The 20,762-nt window shown below is 41.9% G+C and overlaps 1 protein-coding gene across 4 annotated transcripts in view; it reads left to right on the top strand.

Annotated features, from left to right (window-relative positions):
* The window catches only part of FGFR3 (fibroblast growth factor receptor 3), a 55,659-nt gene that overhangs the window by 18,252 nt on the left and 16,645 nt on the right, over positions 1-20,762 (top strand). For all 4 annotated transcript variants that reach the window (XM_034416103.3, XM_034416077.3, XM_034416096.3 and 1 more), the window contains exons 2-6: positions 3,464-3,727; positions 11,145-11,210; positions 17,458-17,627; positions 18,763-18,886; positions 20,173-20,363. In XM_034416103.3, coding sequence (XP_034271994.1) covers positions 3,464-3,727; positions 11,145-11,210; positions 17,458-17,627; positions 18,763-18,886; positions 20,173-20,363 — 815 coding nt within the window. The remainder of the gene's footprint in view (positions 1-3,463; positions 3,728-11,144; positions 11,211-17,457; positions 17,628-18,762; positions 18,887-20,172; positions 20,364-20,762) is intronic.

Here is a 20,762-nt window from a genome sequence, read left to right as displayed (position 1 = left end):
CTGTTTCCCCTTTGCTTCCATCTCATTTTTATTATCTTCTGCTGTTGATTTTAGATTCATTATTTCTTGTGCCTGGGCAAGTATAAAAACACTGTTATGTACTCAAGCGACAATGAGATTACATGTTTTGGGAATGAATGGGAATGATGGAAAGCTGGAAAAAAAAAACCAGGCCAAGTTTTTGAGAGCTTTTATGCTTCTTAAAAGTTCTCTTTTACTTGCTGTGGAAAAAAAAATAAATACTGCAGGCTATCTGGGCCCTGCAACCAATGCTGATTTTCAGTCGTTGTGCACTGGAGAGTAAACTTCACAGAAGCTGAAAGTAGGACGGTTGTAGTTGGAATGACAATTAATGTGCCCTGAGCATAATCCCTGTTGGTAGCTGGTTTTTGAATGGAGTTAAGCCCCCTGGCTCTTTCTCTCTCCCGGCCCCCTTTTCCTGGTTTGGCCCTAGATGTTGGCTCTGGACCGTGGTGGCTTCCGTTTTAATTAGCTTGCCAAGCAAAAGTTTGGGCATTGTGTCCTTTGTTGCATGATCCAAAGCTTGTTCTTGTTTTTTTTTTCTAATGAAGCTTTTTTTTGAGGGGGGGGGGCCTGCAGCATCCTGCATTTTCATCTTGAGATGTTGGAGGCCAGCTGTCCGTTTTAAGGGAAGATTTAATCTGGGGGGGGGACAAAAGGGCAGGCAGACCCATAAGAATGGAGAACATTTATCTGCAGAGTTGCTAGCTGAAGGGGGGAAGGAAAAAAAACCCTTTTGCAAAGTGGCACAGAGCAAGCAAGCCTGTTAATCACGTTTTGAGGACTGAAAAATTGAGGAGAGACGGTAGGCGCTAAATCTTGTCTCAAACCATTATGGAAACGGAGTTTAAGAACAACGGGGCCCTTCTAAACTGAGACCACAGCCAGCCACACAAACGTGCCCCCCCACCTTCGCTCTCTCTGGGACTGTCAAGTCACTAACATGAGAGCAAAACTTCTAACGGATGTTTTAAAATTACATTTTTTTCTGGCCCGTTGCTTTCTGTGCCATTGCATCAATAAACATTTGGACTCTTCCATGCGTTTGGTCCACGTGCCTCAGGTGTGAGGAAAAATGGCGGCAGACTTCACTCTTGGCCATACTTTTCCATGATGAGTATCTGCAATTGATCCACACACCTGGACACACCTGGAAGGGAGGTCTCCCAACACCCCCCTCCCTCCTCCCAGGCCATGGATTGCTTGGAAGAGGGACTTTTGAGGAGAACTTTAGAGAAGGCTCCATGTGGTATAAGACTTCTCAGGACAAAGCACCCATGAAATCATAAGCGTTCATATCTGTTGTTTGGCCATCCTACTAATATGAGTCCCAAAGGGGCTTTTTCAAGAGGTAGCTGGACTTTCTGGTCTCCATAAACATCTACTAACATGAGGTATGCAGAGAACATACAAAATGCTTCAGGAGCCAAAACTAGAACTCCGGAAAGAGGATTGTGATTGTGTTGCTCTGGCTGAAGTCTGATCCAATCTAATGTGTAGTCTCTTGAGTTAGTATGGAAGATTAGCACAGGAAAATATCCAGCTTTCTTATAGAGAAATGTGGTAGATTTGCAGGCAACCTGTAATCTCCTGGGAGGACAATTTTACTATCCGTGATGCAGAGATTTTCAAATCTGTTGAGTATTGTTCTTCCACTGTTTCACTTTCACTGAAACTGGGGCAAAGACTGACTACCTATCTTGAAAAACGTATTGTAAAAAGCAGGATCGTGTGTCCAGAGGTAGAATTTCAGGAAGTGATGAATGAAAAAAAAACAAAACACACAAGGTCACACTTGTAATTAAAAAGTGATACTATTTAGCATATTGCCATTGGGATGTTAGGCAAGGATCCTTCTCAACCTTACGTTACCCTATGACATATTAGCCTGGTAACTGAAATTCTTGATCAATCTGATGGACCGCAGGATTTCTGGAATGCATGCATGAGAGGCAATTCTTTAATTATGGGGAGAAAAGCCGTTCCTGTATTCCTGAGAATCATATTCCTTATGCTGCATACGTTCTGCAGATCAACCCTGGAATGGAAAAGCAATTTATAGTATAGAAGATAGGAAATAGCAACCAGAGGAATGAGGAAGGGGATGATGGAGCTGTTTTTAGGAAGCAGGTTTGGAAGATGGAAGGGAGGTGCAGTGTGTACAGGTTTGGCTAATAAGAGCTTTAAAAATCCAGATAAGGACTTAAGTGAGAAGCAAAATGAGCGGATGCAATGATAACAGAATAGCAGAGTTGGAAGGGACTTGAAGGTCATCTAGTCCAGCCCCCTGCTCAAGCAGGAGAACCTATACCATTCCAGACAAGTGGCTGTCCAGTCTCTTCTTAAAAGCCTCCAGTGTTGGAGCATCCACAACTTCTGGAGGCAAGTTGTTCCACTGGTTGATTGTTCTAAATAAGCAACCAAAGATTTCTTGGAAGCCAGTAGCTAGCTAAAAAGAAAATTGTGAAAAATCATTTGGAGAGAAGCTCACCTACATACTCTTTACCCCGTGACCTGATTGGATTATCCTGGAGATTACCTACCTGTATGGTTGCTAAGAATCAACATGGACATTTATTTATTTTATTTTATTTTATTTTATATTGGATTTCTATACCGCCCTTCTCCCTGAGGACTCAGGGCGGTGTACAGCCAGATTAAAAAACATGCAGAACAAATATTAAAAACAATTAAAAGATATATAAATTTGGCCCAATTAAAACTCATTTGCCAATTAAAAACGTTTAAAACATTTAAAAACAGTTAAAAATTTCATTTTAAGCCAGCCCGGCTTGTTTAAATAAATGGGTTTTAAGGGCGCGACGGAAGGCACTGAGGTCTTGGATTCTCCTTATCTCTGGGGGGAGCTGATTCCAGAGGGTGGGAGCCCCCACAGAGAAGGCTCTCCTCCTGGGGGTCACCAGCCTACATTGTCTGGCTGATGGCACCCCGAGGAGGCCCTCTCTGTGGGAGCGCACGGGTCGATGGGAGGTCGTTGGTAGCAGCAGGCGGTCTCGAAGATAGCTAGGCCCTATGCCATGGAGCGCTTTAAAGATGATAACCAACACCTTGAAGCGCACCCGGAAAACAACTGGGAGCCAGTGCAGCTCGCGCAGGAGCGGTGTTACATGGGAGCGCCATGCTGCTCCCGTCACTACCCGCGCTGCTGCATTCTGGACCAGCTGGAGCCTCCGGGTGCTCCTCAAGGGGAGCCCCATGTAGAGAGCGTTGCAATAGTCAAGGCGAGAGGTGACGAGGGCGTGAGTGACTGTGCACAGGGAATCCCGATCAAGAAAGGGCCGCAACTGGTGAATCATGATAGGACATAATCAGTCAATGTTCTTATGATGGTACACAATCAATGCTACTGTATAATCTGATTTAATGTATCTCAACAGCTCGAGAACCTGATGATCTTTTTTTAAAAAAATCTTTCTTGCAGATGATTTAAGAAGTGAAACGGGTTTCCTGGAAGAGTTGGTGGTTGGAAGTGGTGATGCAGTTGAACTTCAGTGCAATACTCCGGACTCACCTGTATCCCTCCTCTGGTATAAAGACGGCGTTGGGATTTTACCTACCAACCGGACTCACATTGGTCAAAAACTCTTGAGGATTATAAATGTGTCCTACAATGATTCAGGCCTGTACAGCTGTAAGAAGAGGCATTCGGTGGAAATGCTCAGGAACTTTACGGTTCGAGTTACAGGTGAGTCAGTAGCAATAAAGGAGAATATTTGTAACTCAAGGTTGAAATGAGGGCCCGTTGGTGCTCTCTGAGCTTGGTGGTTTTCTTGCAGATGTTCCATGACCCAACTAGGAAACATCATCAGTGTTAGAATGGAAGAGGAGGAGGAGGAGGAGGAGAAGTGGGGGAGGGGAGGAGGACTGTGGGGTCTTTAATGCTCTGAATTTGGTTGTTTCCTTGCAGATGTTTCATTCCCCAAACTAGGTAACATCATCACTAGCTAGTAACACCAGCATTGATGATGTTACCTAGTTTGGGTAATGAAACATCTGCAAGAAAACCACCCTCAGGTAAGACAGTCCTGTCAGTCTTATCTCTTCTTAAGTTTTGTCATGGGATGGTCACAAATGTTGGAGTTCCACCTCAGGTCTCAGTCAAAGTTTGCCTTCAATAAGGGTTCCCTGGTGACTCTTAAAATGGTTCTCCATATCCGGAGCCAGAGGAGGACCATTGAATCAGATATTTGATGGTCTTTCAATTGAACATTTGGATTCCCTCCTCTTCCAACTTGCTATTGAAACAACCTGTCTTTGCCTGCCAGGGTGGTCTCTATGAAAGGCCGCTCAGTCTCGCTGGCTAATTAACATTTCACATGTCCTGTGCTGGAGTGCCTGCTGCACCCTGGCAAGATTCAGGACTGTATCATCTACGTTGAGGAGAGGAGAGACACAATAACATTTGAATACAGGATCCGTTGTGGCTGTGCCAGCTGGAGATATCGAGCCTGTTATGCCTGTTCTGTTGTGATGCCCTTTTTCTGTTGCTTCACACACAGATTTAATAGCCTCCTTAATGCTAAATTATCCTGGCAGGTTTGGTGAAGGGAAAGTTTGCCTCTTATTGGCGGATTTGTCTGAAGAAAAATGCACAATTGGCTTTGCTTTACAGGGCAAAGTGTTGAAGGCTTCCAAATCGTTAAATATTTACACTTGTTCAATCCGGCTGCATCAGAGTTCAGATTAACCAGTTCCCTTACCTCTTTGTGAATTTTAATCCTTTTATTGTTTCACTTTGTGTATGGCGCTTCTTACTGGTAAGTCTGGGTTCCTTTAGACAGCTAGTTTTTGACAGTAAATAGAGGTTATTGCCATTCCTTATGTTTGTGTTCGCACAAGTCTCTTGATCCCACTTAAAGGCTTGTTTTTGAAGAGTTTTACCCCAGCGATGTGAGTTGGTACTTTGGTCAAACTCTGCTTTGATCCAAAGGATTAATATATAGATTTCTTACATGCTCTCGGATAAAGTCGGTTCTTTCTATGAGTGACAGTAGAGTGTACAGTTTTTTTTTAATTGCTTGAATGCATTTTAGTAAGTAAAGGAGCAAAGACCCAGAAACGGGCAGGATTGGAACTGAATTACATCAATTTCATTTTTGTTTGTTTTTATTGATTGGATTTTTAACCCATGTCTCTTCCAAGAATTCAAAATAGTAGCCCTGTCTCCTCCTAATTTATCTCTGTGAGATAGGTTGGGTTTGAGAAATGATGGCCTCTGGTGAGCTTCAAGGCTGTGGGTGTAATTTGGGTGGGGTCTCCAATCTGTTAGTCCAACATACAATCTCTGTGCCAGGTGGGTTAATGTAATTCTCCTTTGCATCTGTAATATTTCTCCCCTTCAGCATGTTAAAAAGCAGCATTCAAGAGCAACTTTTGGAAAAGATGCCAGGAGCATACCCTGCACCTGGAATGTCACATTATGCACCCTTGAATTCTAAGCTAAAATAAGTTAAATTTAGGCTTATGTCCATGCAGGTTGTGGAATGCACTGTGGAACATGGAAGGAAGGCAATAGGGATTCAGGGTAGATGTCTGAACATGTTATTCAAATCCTATTTTTTATTCCCATTGCAACACGGCAGGGATCATAAAAATATCCCACAGGAGCACATTCAAACCGTTACCAAACATTCTCCAAGATATCCTAATTTGTAGGTACAAACCAGTTATTGTTTTAAGACTGTAGAGTTCATGATATTTCAAGCATTCTTTCATGTGTTTACCAGGGCAGGGCATTTTAATAACCTTGTTCTGGAGGTCGTGTAAATAATTACAGGGTGGTTTATTAATTTTAGTAATCAGTTTCATTAATGAAATAGGACTTTTTATTGCTTTACTGTTGAAAAAGGGTACTGGTTTAGGAACCGCAGATAATTTGTCCGTAACCTGATGCAAATAATTTGAATAGGAAAAGTTTGAGTTTAATTGCCAAGAAACAGTCTGAATCAAACTCTTTCTTTTTTAATTCTGCACATTTTAAAAAAGCTTCTTCAAAATCTACATGATGCAAAGTAAAATAAGAAAGTCATTTTACCTTCCCCAAAATATTTACCTGCTATTTTAAGAAGTAGATGACCCCGTAATGAAAGCTCTTCATGGTAAAAGGGTCAACATTATATATTTCTTATTAGTGTTTCGGTTTACAACATAAATTTGCATTATTGCACAAGTATTGAAACTGATCACCAACCCAGCAGGAACTCCAATAACGTCTCAGGAGTTCAGCCTGATTAGATTAAAACTTCTTTATTCCATAGGCTCATTGTTCTCTCAACTGATTTCAAGTACTCTTGTGGAATGAATGGAGGGCATTTCACACTGTCAGTTCCTCCAGAAGCTAAATTCAGTGTCATCAGATTATTTCTTTCCCCAATCACTCAGAAGATACCTGGATCATCGGAATACTTCTTCATTCATTTGCATTAAAATGGAATCAAGTCATGCTATAGGGCAGTGTTTCTCAACCTTGGTAGCTTGAAGATGGGTGGACTTCAACTCCCAGAATCCCCCAGCCAGCGCTGGCTGGGGGATTCTGGGAGTTGAAGCCCACCCATCTTCAAGCTACCAAGGTTGAGAAACACTGCTATAGGGTATCCTGCCTAAGCAAGTGGTTGGACTAGAAGACCTCCAAGGTCCCTTCCAACTCTGTTATTCTATTCTATTCAAACTTACCAGTCGAGAATGAGTCCTAAGAATTTGCATACCAAGTGAAAACAAAAGACTGAAAAAACAATCTGAACTTTTAATATACATAACTAAGAAAATTATTGCTATAATCCAATGACGTGAATCCGAATAGACTCCAAATGATAAAATATTGAGATAGGACATGAACTTTAAAGGTGAGAATAACTAAGCCTTGTAGTTCAAAAAAACCTTTATGCATTCTTTCATAGATTTGGGGGTTGTTTAATTTCCCAGTCTCTTACCTTCTTATCCTTTACAAAGTGGCATAAAATCTTGTAAAAAGAGACTTCCCTTGAATGTAAGGTTTATGAATTGAGGTAGGCCAAAGTTAAGCCAAAGTTAAGCCACGTCCCGGGCTCTTTCTCTGCCTTAAACCGCATTCTGCAGGCGACGTGAAGGCTATTGAACGGAACAGTCCTCTGTTTATGAATGAAGACATGAGGCAGAAAGAATGAAGAGGCATATATACACTTCAGTTCCTTGTTTAGACAAACGATTGGGCCCCGCATTGAGTCTTCAGGCCAAGAGGGATTGGAACCGGAGCATCCAGTAGCTTAATATATTTGGTAAATGGTGCGAGACAAACCAGGAGCCAAAACCCTTTGTTGCCGCTGAATGAAGAAGATTTATACAATCTGAAGAGAAACCAAACCCAGAGTGGAGGCAGAAATATGTGTCTCTATTTGCAACCCACCATTTCTTCAGAGCTCAAAGTCTCTTCGGCTGCCTGCAGTTTTTCAGAGTGTCAGCTGCTTAAAGAAGGAGAGGCAGCATCAGGAGGGCTGAAGTCGAACAGGGGACTTGTAGCCCTCAACAGCCTGAGGTCAAGACTCTAGCCTCAACCTTGACCAGGGCTAAAGCCCAACTTTGTTGTCGCTTGAACCCAAACAACCATTGTGGACACATCGAGGGTCTTCCTTAGTGATCTCACACATAGGCTCCAACATGCCCGTCCCTTGCTTATTCAGAAAACAGATTCTCTGCTGGGCCTGGCTGGATATAAGGCACCCCTGTAGTACATAGCAGAGGGGAGGTTTTATGGTGGATCACCCGAATTTACGTTCAGCCGGCCATCTTGTTCATTTTGAGAGGATGTGGTTGGGGCTGTGCTGAAATTGGTGCTTCAGAATAAGGGAAGGGGCCTTGGAGGTCTTTTAGTCCAACTCCCTGCTCGAGCAGGAAACCCTATACCTCCTCAGACAGATGTTTCCTTTTTAAACATTTAAATCAGAGGCCTTCAAACTTGGCAGCTTTAAGACTTGTGGACTTCAACTCCCAGAATAGCTCTGCTGGCTGGAGAATTCTGGGAGCTGAAGTCCACAAGTCTTAAAGCTGCCAAGTTTGAAGGCCTCTGATTGAAAACCATCTTGTAAAAAGTCAGGCGGCAGAAGGAAAGTGAGGAGGACACTGCTTCCCCTTGGCCTGAGTGCTGCCCTCGGAGCCTGGCTGAGGAGGGTTGGCTGTCCTGGAGAATCCCTCCGTTTGCAACTGCTACCAATAGCTTTACATTAGCATAATCTGCTTTTAATGAGTTTCCCTGGCTTCTTAAATAGGTCTGTATAAATGATTTTGGATCCTTGAAAAGTCATAGCTGAACAAGCAGCTTTGGGACTGTAAATAAAGGCTTTTTCCACATTTCATTGGAGAGGCGGCATCAAGGACTAGTGCTGGAGAGTGGAAACACGCAGTCATAACCCCCCTCCCCAAAAAATCCTGTTTTGTTGCTGCACCATGTATCTCATGCAATGTGCAAAGGATTGAATCAAATTAATATTTAACACACAGTAGTTGCTTAATGTGGAGTTTAGTAGGAAATACCCTCTTGGTTTAATTTACAACTTTTAAAACTCCTCCATCTGAGTCCCTGGGGGCATTTAAAAAAGGGGGGGGGTGGGGACATTTCTGTGGAGGGATAAAGGAATAATCCATCTCTTTGGGTGTCCTCTGTTTCAAAGTACCCATTGTCCATCCATTTCTAATCTCCAGGAAAGAAAGAAAGATGGAGAGCAAATCAATTAATGGGGCCATTTTAAGAGTCACAACTGCCCAACTGATGTCCCACCACTATTTTACAGCCTTGTGCAACCCATCATCTACATTTTGATGCCCTACACCGGTGTTTCCCAGCCGGGATAACTTCTACTCACTCAGACTTTACTTCCCAGAGTTCCACACTCGGGGTGGCCAGTGCTGAGAATTCTGGGAGTTGAAGTCCGGACAGCTAGAACTTTCACCGGTTGGGAACCCTTGCCATATACCAAGATAACCCAGTTCATAAATTAATCCTGCCCACCCATTACGAGAATGTTTCCCATGGGGATTTATGGGCCTTTGGGTTGAAGGCTTCTGCTGCTTTGGTTCTAACGCTTGGGTTAGAACACATCTGTCAGCAGAAACCGCAGGGAAGTCTGCCTTCCCTCTTCTTTCCATGTTGCTCCATGCCAAAACTACATTGATTTGCTCATGATCCGCCTGACTCCCTCGAAAGTGAACAGGAATGGGAAGAAGATAAGCACCAGGAATAGAACAAAGACCTTGAAGCTGAGTGGGACAATCCCAGGATCTCAGACGTGAAAAATAGCAGGAAGGCCGCCCGTAATATGTACTCAAGTCTTGATTTAATCACTTTATCGGCTCCATGGGGGAAGGGCTCTTTGTTTTCACAGATTTCTCAATTTTCTTGAGAAATTCTCTCAGTTGAGAAATTGAGAGAGTGAGCGATGTCATCAAATCTACTGGATTTTGTTTTTCCAAATCTTTAGGGCAGCCGAATTCAGAATAACAGAATAAGAGCTGGAAGGGACCTTGGAGGTCTTCTAGTCCAACCCCCTGCTCAAGCAGGAGACCCTCGACCATTCCAGACAAATGGTTGTCCCGTCTCTTCTTAAAAGCCTCCAGTAAAGGAGGACCCACAACTTCTGGAGGCCAACCGTCCCCCTGATTAATTATTCTAACTGTTGAGAAATTTCTCTTTAGCTCTAGCTTGGATCTCTCTTTAATGATCTTCTACCCGTTAGTCGCTTCATTAAAATTCTTTTTTGTTTTTCACCAACCGCCACTGTAACTATTCCAAAACGTTTTGCAGCAAAATTGTACCGCCATTCAAAAGGAGCCCAGGCAGGCAGGACTGATCAGAAGGTTTGCAGATCCGGAACCAACCTAGAATCCTCTCTTTCCTCTTGAAACCTGATCTCTACGGAGAGGAAGCCTCTGGTGTAGGCAGATCAAACATTACATTGCATGGAGTGTGTGGGGGGAGGTAACTTACAGTCCCAGGCAAAAGAACAGAAAAATAAAAGTTGTCCTATCTAGGTTACCAAATCTCCTTTTTTGGTAGCACCAGTCTCCAAAGCGGGGAGTTCCCCAGGACTTTAAGTACATCTTAATGAAGCTTAAATTGCTTCAGCTTCTAAATGACTGTTTCAAACCGAGAAAAATAATGCTTAATTAAAAAATGCTCCCTGGAAGCCTTTTTACTTTGTATGACCTAATGCAACCGTGACCGTACAGAGAGAGAAAAGAAATACTAGATAAATAATATACTGCTGGCACACCCTTCCTAGGAACGCTGAGGTTTCTTAATAAATATTTCCAAAGCCTCTGTAAGCAAGCGCGTTCACATGTTCTCAATAGGCAGCTGTAGAAAAGAGTTTCAGGCGACAATACAGATTGAAATCTGGGACTGAGTATCCTGGCATTTCATTTGCGGGGTTTTCTTCATGAAAAGAATGTTTGTGCTGAACACGGACAAAAAAAACCAAAACCCCTATTTAAAGCTTATTCCAGATTTGGAAAGCCAAATCACAACAATATGCTAACCAAACGGAAAATCTCTAACTGAACAACTTGTGAGTTAGAATGTTTATAATTTTGATTTAATTTTATTGTGCCTTTTTTATTCCATTCTTTTGTAGGTTGCTTTTCTAAGCTGTGAGAGGCAGGGAGCTGGCTATCATTGTGCAGTCAGTTTTCTGAGAAGAAGGGGAAAAGAGGATAGCGGGGGAATGAAAACATAAAAATGAAATGGGTGGGAAAAGAACGTGGTGGGCCGATTTGAACCCTGAATGGAAGCATTTCAGTCTAATATGGGCTCAAAAGCAAAGGTGCCCTCTAAGACACAGGCCAGGGGAGGCTAGAACATAAAACACAGGGTTGGAAGGGACCTCGGAGGTCTTCTAGTCCAACCCCCTGCTTGCGGTGCTTTAAATCCATTTTTGGTGACATTTTGTATCTTGGCCATATTTGGAGACGTGTGATGAGGCCATGAAGAAAATCAAGCTTCATGGAGAAGATCTTTTTTAATTGAGAAAATATTTGCTGAGGTCCCACTAATTTTATGTTCTGATGATTGCAAAAGTATGTTCAGAATGTTATTTTCGGAAACAATTCTCACCAGTTTTTCTTTCCATTCCAAGAATCCCCATCATCGGGTGATGATGAAGATGAAGATGATGATGAAGATGACGACTCTGAAGACAGAGGTAAATATCACGAAGAGAAGCAAAGCTTGATAGAGCCAGCATTTATTTATTTATTTATTTTGTAAACAAGTTTTATTAAAAATTTTCTTTTATTGTACGTATTTTATGAAGAGAGTGTTGACCGGATCACATCTTATACATCTTATATATCTTAATTTTTATAATCTATTCCAATCTTCCCGCTTTTCCAAATTCATCCCTTTTATATAAATCTTTATCACAAATTCCTCATTTTTCACCATATCTTGTTATTTCATCTCTTTTTTTTGTTTTCCCCAAGTACATTTTACATATTTCCAATTTCGACTATAATATTCTTTTTCCACATTGTTTTATCTTATCTTAATCTCTTCTTAATACATAATACATAAACAGTATGTCCTTCGGGAGAGGGGTGGTATAAAAATTTAATAAATGAAATGAAATGAGTTCACTATCCGCCCTTTAATTCCTAATTTCCTACAATAACATCAATTAATTATCTTATTTCTCCATTTACAAAATATATATCTCAAAATCCCCTTCCCACTTTTTAACATTTCAATTTTGTCTCTTAATTTAACTTGTCTTCATAATTAAACCCCATTGCCATTTCACATTTCATCTACTATTCTGTTTTGCTATAAGCAGTATACATCATCACATTCACTTCTTACATTAAAACCCTTTAACTTATTTGATCCACAATATTAATAGTTCACTTAAATCTACTACTATATATCTTATTTACCTTCCTCCTTTCCCCTATTCTTCCCCTCTTTAACCATTTTCTCTTGGTCTCTCCAAAATTCCACTTCTTAATAATTTCCTCCTTTTGTCCCATTCTTTTAACTTCTTCTTCTTCTTCTTTTTGTATTTATTATATCTTTTCTCCTGAATCCTTTTTCTCACTTTTAGATATATTACTCGAGTAATCCTCCCCAAGCTTTCTCCTAATCTCTTTCCACTCTTTCCTTCTTTTCCCTTCGATTGATTCTTTTTGATTCAATTTTAAATCCAGCTATAAAATTTTCTTTTTTGGGTTTTGGTATTTTAACTTCCTCTTTGTTCTTCTTCAAATGTGAAAATTATCAAAAATATTTTTAATCCACATAAAAAGTACTTTCCCTCGGGTTTCTTTTTCTTTTATTGTTTTTTTTATATTTGATTTATATGCCGCCTTTCTCCCGAGACTTAATTTCTCCAAATCCAATTTTAAATCTAGTTGTAAAATTTTCTTTCTTGGGCTTTGGTATTTTAACCTCCTCTTTGTTCTTCTCCCTCCATTAACTTTCCCAAGTGCCAATTAGCTGCTCATTTCTGCTCCGGGACACTTTTTAAAGTTATTAAAAATTTTCTTTTTTAACTGTGAGTTGGCCAATCACTCACCCAGTACCAGCACTCCATTCAGACACCGCTCCTGCACAAAAAACGTAGTCCGGTTGCCCCAGCTTCAGATCGGTCATTTTTCAATGGCCGCCACCCCTGCCGCCGATTCGAAGAGCAGCCTCTGACCTTTCGAGGAACTTGCCTGTTCCTCTTGGTTCCGGTCCGAAGATCCCCTGACAGCGGTTTGTCCGGCTGGATTTTTGTGGAGCTCATCGGAGCCCACTATTTTTCCAGCCGGTCTCGCTGCGATGCTTCTGGTTTCCTGAGCCAGCATTTATGAAGGCTAGTCCTGAATCAGATCCCTCCAATAAAGCATTTTCAATTTTCCTCTGTTGGGAGTTCCTGGGTGTTAAGACCAAGTCCGTGGTGCTGATTTTCAGCCCCCAGGAGAAAATATTTGCTCAGAAGGAACACCCAAAGAGAGTTTAGAGCCATCCTCTTCCCTTCTTGAAGTTCCTTCTTCCTTTGTGAAATGGATGGATGGATGGATTGATGGATGGGAAGGAAGGAAGGAAGGAAGGAAGTAGATGGCAGGTGGGTGGATGGATGGATGGATGGAAAGGAAGGGAGGGAGGGAAGGAAGGAAGGAAGGAAGGAAGGGCACAAAGGAGGAGATGAATAGTAAGCAGCCAGTTATGAGTTAGTAAGGCCACCATGGTTTACATCAATCTCTCTAGGCCTTCCGTTTTGCAAGACCCGAGTGTCGATAAAGTTGTGTGTTTTTCTTTTTAAAACACCAAATTTTAAAACAACCTCCATTCCCCACAGTTTGTAGATAGAGTTTGAATTAATTTTTGAAAAACTTTGCCAAGGATAAAATAATCCCCTTGCCATGTATAGACATGTTTCCCTTCTTTCCCCCTTCTGCATTGCCTGCTCTCTCTGTCAGAGTGCTTGCTGGATGGGGTGGGGGGTGGGGGTGGGGGGTGAAACCTGCTCTCCCCACCCGTTTGCAGGCCTGTGAGTAGCTAATCGGCTGGAGTTTCAGCTTTGAGAAACAGGAGAGCCCCTTGGCTGCACGGATGAAGATGGCTTCCTGCTCCCTCTCTCAGAAGGCAGCAGTTGGAGAAGCCAAGATGGCCTGTGGTCTACAGATGCCTCCGTGGGAGGAAATAAACAGAGGAGGATGAAAGCTACGGAGCTGGGAAAAGAGTTCCTGAGCCAGGAAGCCGAGTAACCCAGTCAGCCTATCCTTCCCTTCCCTTCTCCTGCTTTTCTGCTTCTTATTTATTCCCTTGTCACCAGGGAAAAGGAAGCCATTCATTACGCCAGCCAGTTTTTCTCAACCTTGGCAACTTCAAGGCATGTAGATTTCAACTCCCAGAATTCCCCAGCCAGCTGGCTGGGGTATTCTGGGAGTTGAAGTCCACATGACTTAAAGTTACCAAGGTTGAGTAACACTGCATTAGGCATAGATCTCTTTTTTTTAAAAAAAAAAGTTTCATTTTAAAAATATTAGCAGAATGCTTGGGCAGCCTTAGTCTGGAGAAAGTTTTATCGCTTAATGATAACCGTTTGCAAAACTGGAAAGAGGAGGCGCTGTCTATTATTGTGGTGTCTCTTGCACCTAAAAACACAGATTAGTTCCCCAGTACAAATACCCCTTTAAAGAGTGCAAGCATAAAATCTCAGAATAAAAGGCTTTCTAGGGGATGAATTAAAACAAGTGAGATGGGCTGCTTTGCAAAATTCAGGCTGCTGGGTAATGACTTGGTACAGCCAAACTGAATGATTGCAGTGTCATACATTACACAAGTGTGCAGTTATTGAATGTACAACATGTAGCAACATGACCTAAAACTTCAGGTTGAAGGTTGGTGTGGATTAGCAGAAACTGTGTGCATAAGTCCAGTGATGGCAGCACCGGCCAACAATTTGTGGTAATCAAGGAAGTCATTCTTACTACATTGTCGCTTGTTACAAGTTGGCCAACTGGTCGTCAGCAAATTTCTCCAGGAGCACTCTTAGAAATAAATGCATTTTGTTTTCTTGGTTTATTTGTTCCATGGTTCTTTTGAGAGAGAGGTCTGTACATGGACAAGCTTGGAAGTTTGGAAACGTTTGGGAACTGTTTTGGGGAGAGATACTAAAGATAAAAATGGGAAGAGGAGGCTCTTGGGACAAATAATTCACGCTCCCTCCTGAAACCTTGTCATTTGATAAACCAGGTTTGACAGTCTGATGTTGAGGTGCTGGAGGCCATATCCAAACTCTGAATTGCCCATCCTTGTTTTAGAACAAGATTTTGGAAGGAAATTGCTTTCCTATCCTCTTTGAGCATTTTCTAGATCATCTAAGAAGTGTTCTCACCAAGTGTTTTTCTTATTTTAGTCATCTTCTCTCTGTGTGTTCTTCTTCTCTGTTTGCTGAACATCTACAGATGTTCTAGGTGCTTTGTCTTGTCTTGTCTTGTCTTTCCTTAGGCTTCCGGCCAGGAAATTCACTTCAGAAAGCATAGATTGCGTGGTCTTACATTCTCAGCCGCAGATGGCATTTCATGTTATTTCTGCGATTGGGCCAGAGACAGACTGCCCAGATGTGTCCGTGTGGTCAGCATTTTGTCCAGCCGGCAAAGCTAATCTTCGTGGCTTTGTGCTCATTGTGGGGATGTAGTCTGGCATTTGCTGATTGTTCTCTGAAGCCACCATCCCATGAAATTGCTTTGGGTCTGTGCTCTGAATTGACTCTTAATTGGCAAATCCCACAGCGAGATCCCTTGCCAGTAATTATAGCTGCCCCAAACATTTCCTTTGTTGGGACTGTTGGAGCCAACTCAGCAGATTCGCTGCCCTCTTCAGCCAATGGCTCTGCCCCAGGACCTTCTGACCTCAGGAAGGTCACGTTTCCTGTCCATCATCTGAGATTCAGCTTTGATCACCAAGGGATGAAGAAGGGAATGCTTTGGTCTGCTTATTTCCTTCTGTTGACTCATGGGGTCCACTCAGGAACATGATTACAGTTTGATTATAGTACCAGCTTTTCACTTGAAATCCCAGCCTGAAATTTTATTCTATGATAGCTATGATAAATGTCTATGGAGATTCTCAGTCATCCAGGTCCCGGTTGCCCCAAAGGTGCTTTTTCAAGAGGCAACTGGACTTTCTGGGATTTCTTTGAAGACATTTCGCTTTGAAGAAGCTTCTTCTTGGATGAGAAGTGAAATGTCTTCAAAGAAAAACAAGAAAGTCCAGTTGCTTCTTGACAAAGCAATAAGAGCAAAAAAACCCAAACAAACAAACAAAAAAAAACTACCATGCTTCTAGGGCTCATTGCCCATACTTTGGGAACAAATTTGCTTCATTCATAGACAAACACTCAGAGGATCTCGGAGCTACAAACCTATTCTTGCAAAGAAGCTTCCCTTCCAAGTTTTTGACTGAAAGAGGACAACTTATTATCATCTGGAGCTCAGGTCAGCCAATCTGGCCCAAAGCTGATGTTTTGCTTGTTTTTGTAAATCTACAGATCTTCCTTTTGATGGAGACGCTTCTTATATACATACATTGACAATGCTTTAGACAGAAAATAAAAGTTGTGAGATGCAGCAGAAATGTGGAATTTCTCCCTTTAGCCACGATAGTTTGTACTTCCAGCATTTCTCCTGGCTGTGCTGTAGAATTCAGTGCCTTTGTTCCTTTGAGTAGGAGGGTGGCTTGATAGGAGTTGCCCATTAGTCGGTAATGAAGTTGAAGTGGCTTTCACCACAAATGCCTAATCAGAAGACTTTACTGGACAATTACTGGACAACTGCTAGGACAAGACATGGTCAGCCTCCTGGTGGTTAGGGACCATATCTTTAATAAATAATGGAATAACAGAGTTGAAAGGGGCCCTGAAGGTCTTCTAATCCAACCCTCTGTTTGAACAAGGAATCCTACACCATTCCAGACAAGTAGCTGTCCAATCTCTTCTTCCAGCGATGGAGCGTCCACAACTTCTGGAGGCAAGCCATTCCACTGGTTAATTGTTGTGTCAGGAACAATTAACCCTCAAAAAGAGAGAAAACTGACACTTGATTTTTAACAATAGTGGATAGTGGGATTTGTTGGAGTGTAAAAACAGGACTTGTGAGCCAACGTAACTGTTCACCAAACACTGCCCTTCCTGGTATGGGCAAGGCAGTTATACAACCGGTCCCATCAACTTTCATTTCCTTGTTGTCTGCAGTTCAGCTCCAGCAATGCAATGGTGTCTTCTCTGGAGGTGCTGACTTGTCTTTTTTCCTCTGACCAATTCTCTACTTGAGGGAACTTACTGTTCACCCATTTGTTTGTACCAACACTAAAAAGAAAAAGGTCAGCTTGTTTTCTGTGATTTTGGCTTTGCGATCATCTCAGAGGAGTTTTTCCAAAAGGCAACTGGACTTTCTTGGTTTTTTCTTTGAAAATGTTTTGTTTCAGTCAGAACTGAAGCGAGAGAAGTTCCCCAAAGATGAGCTCCAGCACGAGTCCAAAAGTTCTGGTCTTGGTGACTGACCCAGATTGGATCCTGCAGAACTGAAGAAGCTTCTTGGATGAGAAGCAAAATGTTTTCAAAGAAAAAACCATGACCTGGGTGATGGAGAATCTCCAGAGACATTGGGTTTTTCAAGTGGCTAGTGGTGCATTCATTCAACCTGTTCTTCTCATCTTCATCCTATGCTTAATTACACACATGGAGAGGTCATTTTACCCAAGGATGGGTAACATGTAGTCCTCCAAACCTCCATCAACCTTCAGTTTTGGTCATGCTACCTAGGACTGCTGAATGGTGCTGCTCAGTTAAAGTTTAGAAGGCCATTCCTGATAGGAAGCTGGTGGAGATAAGACCTCCTACCTCAGTAGCTGAGGACCTGCCATCTTTCTCAGCTGACGTCTCTCATTCTACTTTGTATTTGCAGTTGCACCTTACTGGACCCACCGTGACAGAATGGAAAAGAAGCTTTTGGCAGTACCAGCTGCCAATACTGTTCGTTTCCGGTGCCCGGCAGCTGGCAAGCCGCTTCCTTCCATATACTGGCTGAAAAATGGCAAAGAATTCAAAGGGGAGCACCGTATTGGAGGCATTAAAGTAAGTCCTCATTCGTGGGTGGGATTTGGTGGCCACCCATCTTGCTTACTCAGACCCAGAGCTGCCCTTTGTTTCTCTCTGATGGGATAGCCTTTTAGGATAAGTAAGTATAAACCTCCCCGCCTCCCATTTGCTTATTGAAACTCAGTAAGCTGCTTTGAGGTTATTCTTGAAATGCACCAGATGCTCTAGAAACTTGTAAATTAGACCCAGAGGTTACACCAGTAATAAGTGTTGATATAGAAAGAAAGTAATCTATTTATTGAGCATGTATGTGGTTAGATAGATGATAAATAGATGATTGATAGATTGATAAATCGATAGACAGACATAAAGAGATAGGGAGATAAAGATAAATATAGATGATAAATAGAAAGATAGAAAGAGAGAGAGAGAGAGAGAGAGAGAGGGAGGGAGGGAGAGAGAGAGATTTGTTATATGATATATGTTAATGAGAACTTCCTTAAATGTAACTGTGAGGTTTTCCAACACAAATCCAACTTCCAACTTAAATCCAAGTATGGTACTTGGCTTCATCATTTTCATCCAGTTGAGTTGTATTATTCAAGAAAACACACAGTGTTGTTATGGATATTACGGAAAGTTATTGTGAATGTGCCAAGATGCTATTGGGTATTCATTAGCATATCTGCACAGTTAATACCTTTATGCTGCAAATGAGGGAACATAGTCCAGATCAGGGTTTGCCAACATGGGCGACTTTAGAAGATAGAGAGCGGACAGGAGCCTTTTGGCCATCCTGATCAATTGGTTGTTGAGTCTACTTTTGAAAACCTCCAGTGATGGAGCATCCAGAACTTTGGGAGGCAAGCTATTCCACTGATTCATTGTTCTCATTGTCAGGAAATTTCTCCTTAGTTCCAACTTGGGATCTCCCTTTGATGATCTTCCACTCATTATACTGTGGACTTCAACTCTCAGAATTGTCTTGTTGGGTTCACATTCTGAAACTGAGGAAGGAGATCTAATTCTAGTCCTGTTTCTGGAGCACATGGGAGAGAGAGAACACTTTTATGGACCTCACATTTCAATTCTAGAAAAAGGATGTTCTTGTTAAGTCATTTTCTGAAGGACCAAGGCAAGCTTCTATCTACTGATCTTTTCCTTTTTTCAGCTGCGGCACCAGCAGTGGAGTCTCGTCATGGAGAGTGTTGTTCCGTCAGACCGAGGCAACTACACCTGTGTGGTCCAGAACAAATACGGTGTAATCTGGCATACTTACCAACTGGATGTTCTTGGTAAGTGTTGTTTTAAACTTTGCATCCAAGATCCATGCGGTGCCACTTGGCATTCACAGAATGGACAGCTGTTCCCCATCTGTCCCAAACTACATCCTCTTGAAGAAAGAAGGAATTCCTCTCGGCTACTCCACTTCTAAAGTTGGAAAAACAGTTGGAAAGTAGAATTGAAGGAGTCTGAGAACCAGAATGCTAGTTCCCCTTCAACCTCAGGTTTCAGAATTTAGAGGAAGCAGGATTTTCCTGGTGGCAAGTAATAAAAAAAGTACTATACTGTATCTCTACCTCAAAAGAAAAATAACCTAATAATTAACGCACATACAATTTTAAAAACTACACATAGAGGTAGTCCCAGTTAGCAAAGGCTCTTGTTTTGCAAACCCTTTGTTTAAATTATTACTTCTGTATAAATAAGTGTTTTTGGTGGATGGGAAATATCTGTCCCATGAAAACTTTCTCAATATCTTATTGATTTCCTTTAAATATCAGTGAGGAATTAAAGTAGGGCTTACTCTGACTATCTGCATCAGTCCAGATGCCATATTCACTTTAACTAGTTTTATTAGTCCATATAAGCTGTTTATATCAATATAAACTTTATATTGTTTAGATGTTAAAGATACAAACAATACCGGGACATATTCCAAGCATTTAAGAGGATTCATATTTTTTAAAAATGTTGATTTCTTATAAGTTTCCTCAGATACTCTAGACCTGGAAGTGTATTAAGATATACTACAATTTATTGAATTGATAATTTATTGAGGGGAAAATGTAGGCAAAGTCTGCATATAATAGCTTCCATTGCAGCCACAGTTTTATATCCTACATTTCCTTTGACTGAACTAAAACAGCATTTTAATCCAGCTGATAAAACCTCAAGAAAATTGGTAACTCACCAAACGTGTTTCAAAAATTAGATCTACGCTTCTTCAGAGGAGTTTGCTACATCCGGTTTATTCTACTCCTAGTATATTGATGGTAGCCGATGATAGCAAACCTGGATGCCGATTTCTGAAGCCAGACTGAGCAAGGCACCCAGGCACTTTGTGGTTTTTCATTCCGGTTTCAGTCCACCTTTTTGTTTCCACAGGAGCGATGGGAATTGAGCAACAGCTTACAAGTGCAAATATTATATCGCACCTTGGTATTGTGGTTACGTAGGCCTCTTGCAACCACTAGCAGCAGCATCGTGGTGTGCTAAGAGGGAGCTTTTATTGGACAAATGTTGGCTAGAGGGGTTTACTCATTGCCCATAATAAGTAAGCGTCCTCTCCTTTCTGCAGAAAGATCTCCACACCGCCCCATTCTCCAGGCAGGGCTGCCTGCCAATCAAACGGTGGTGGTTGGGAGCAACGTGGAATTCCACTGCAAAGTGTACAGTGATGCTCAGCCTCACATCCAGTGGTTGAAACATGTGGAAGTCAACGGAAGCAAATACGGGCCGGATGGGACTCCTTACGTGTCTGTCCTAAAGGTTGGTATACATCGTTACATACTTTTAAAGCTGGAATCTACTAGGATGAGGAGGTATTTACAGGAAGTCACACATAACAACCGCTATCAGATTAACCTTGAGATCTGCTGGAAGATCCAGGGTTTAATCCTGCAGAGGAACTGACCGTATAACCATGCCTGAGAGATAGGACCACAAATTGGGAAAGGCTTGACGTCCACGGAGATCATCCATCATCCAGGACATGGTTTTCTCAAAAGTCAACTGGACTTTCTTGGTTTTTTCCTTGAAAATGGCTTCATGGATGAGAAGTGAAAGGTTTTCAAGAAAAAACCCCAAAGAAGTCTAGTTGACTTTTAGAAAAGCACCTTTGGGAAAGGTTGGATGTAAATCTGAAACTGTGAACCTGTTTAGTGTGCT

Source organism: Pantherophis guttatus, chromosome 5 (genome assembly GCF_059756535.1).
Source record: "Pantherophis guttatus breed Tessera chromosome 5, ASM5975653v1, whole genome shotgun sequence".
In the NCBI taxonomy this organism is placed as follows: Eukaryota; Metazoa; Chordata; class Lepidosauria; order Squamata; family Colubridae; genus Pantherophis; species Pantherophis guttatus.
This window is presented reverse-complemented; position numbering and strand designations above follow the sequence as displayed.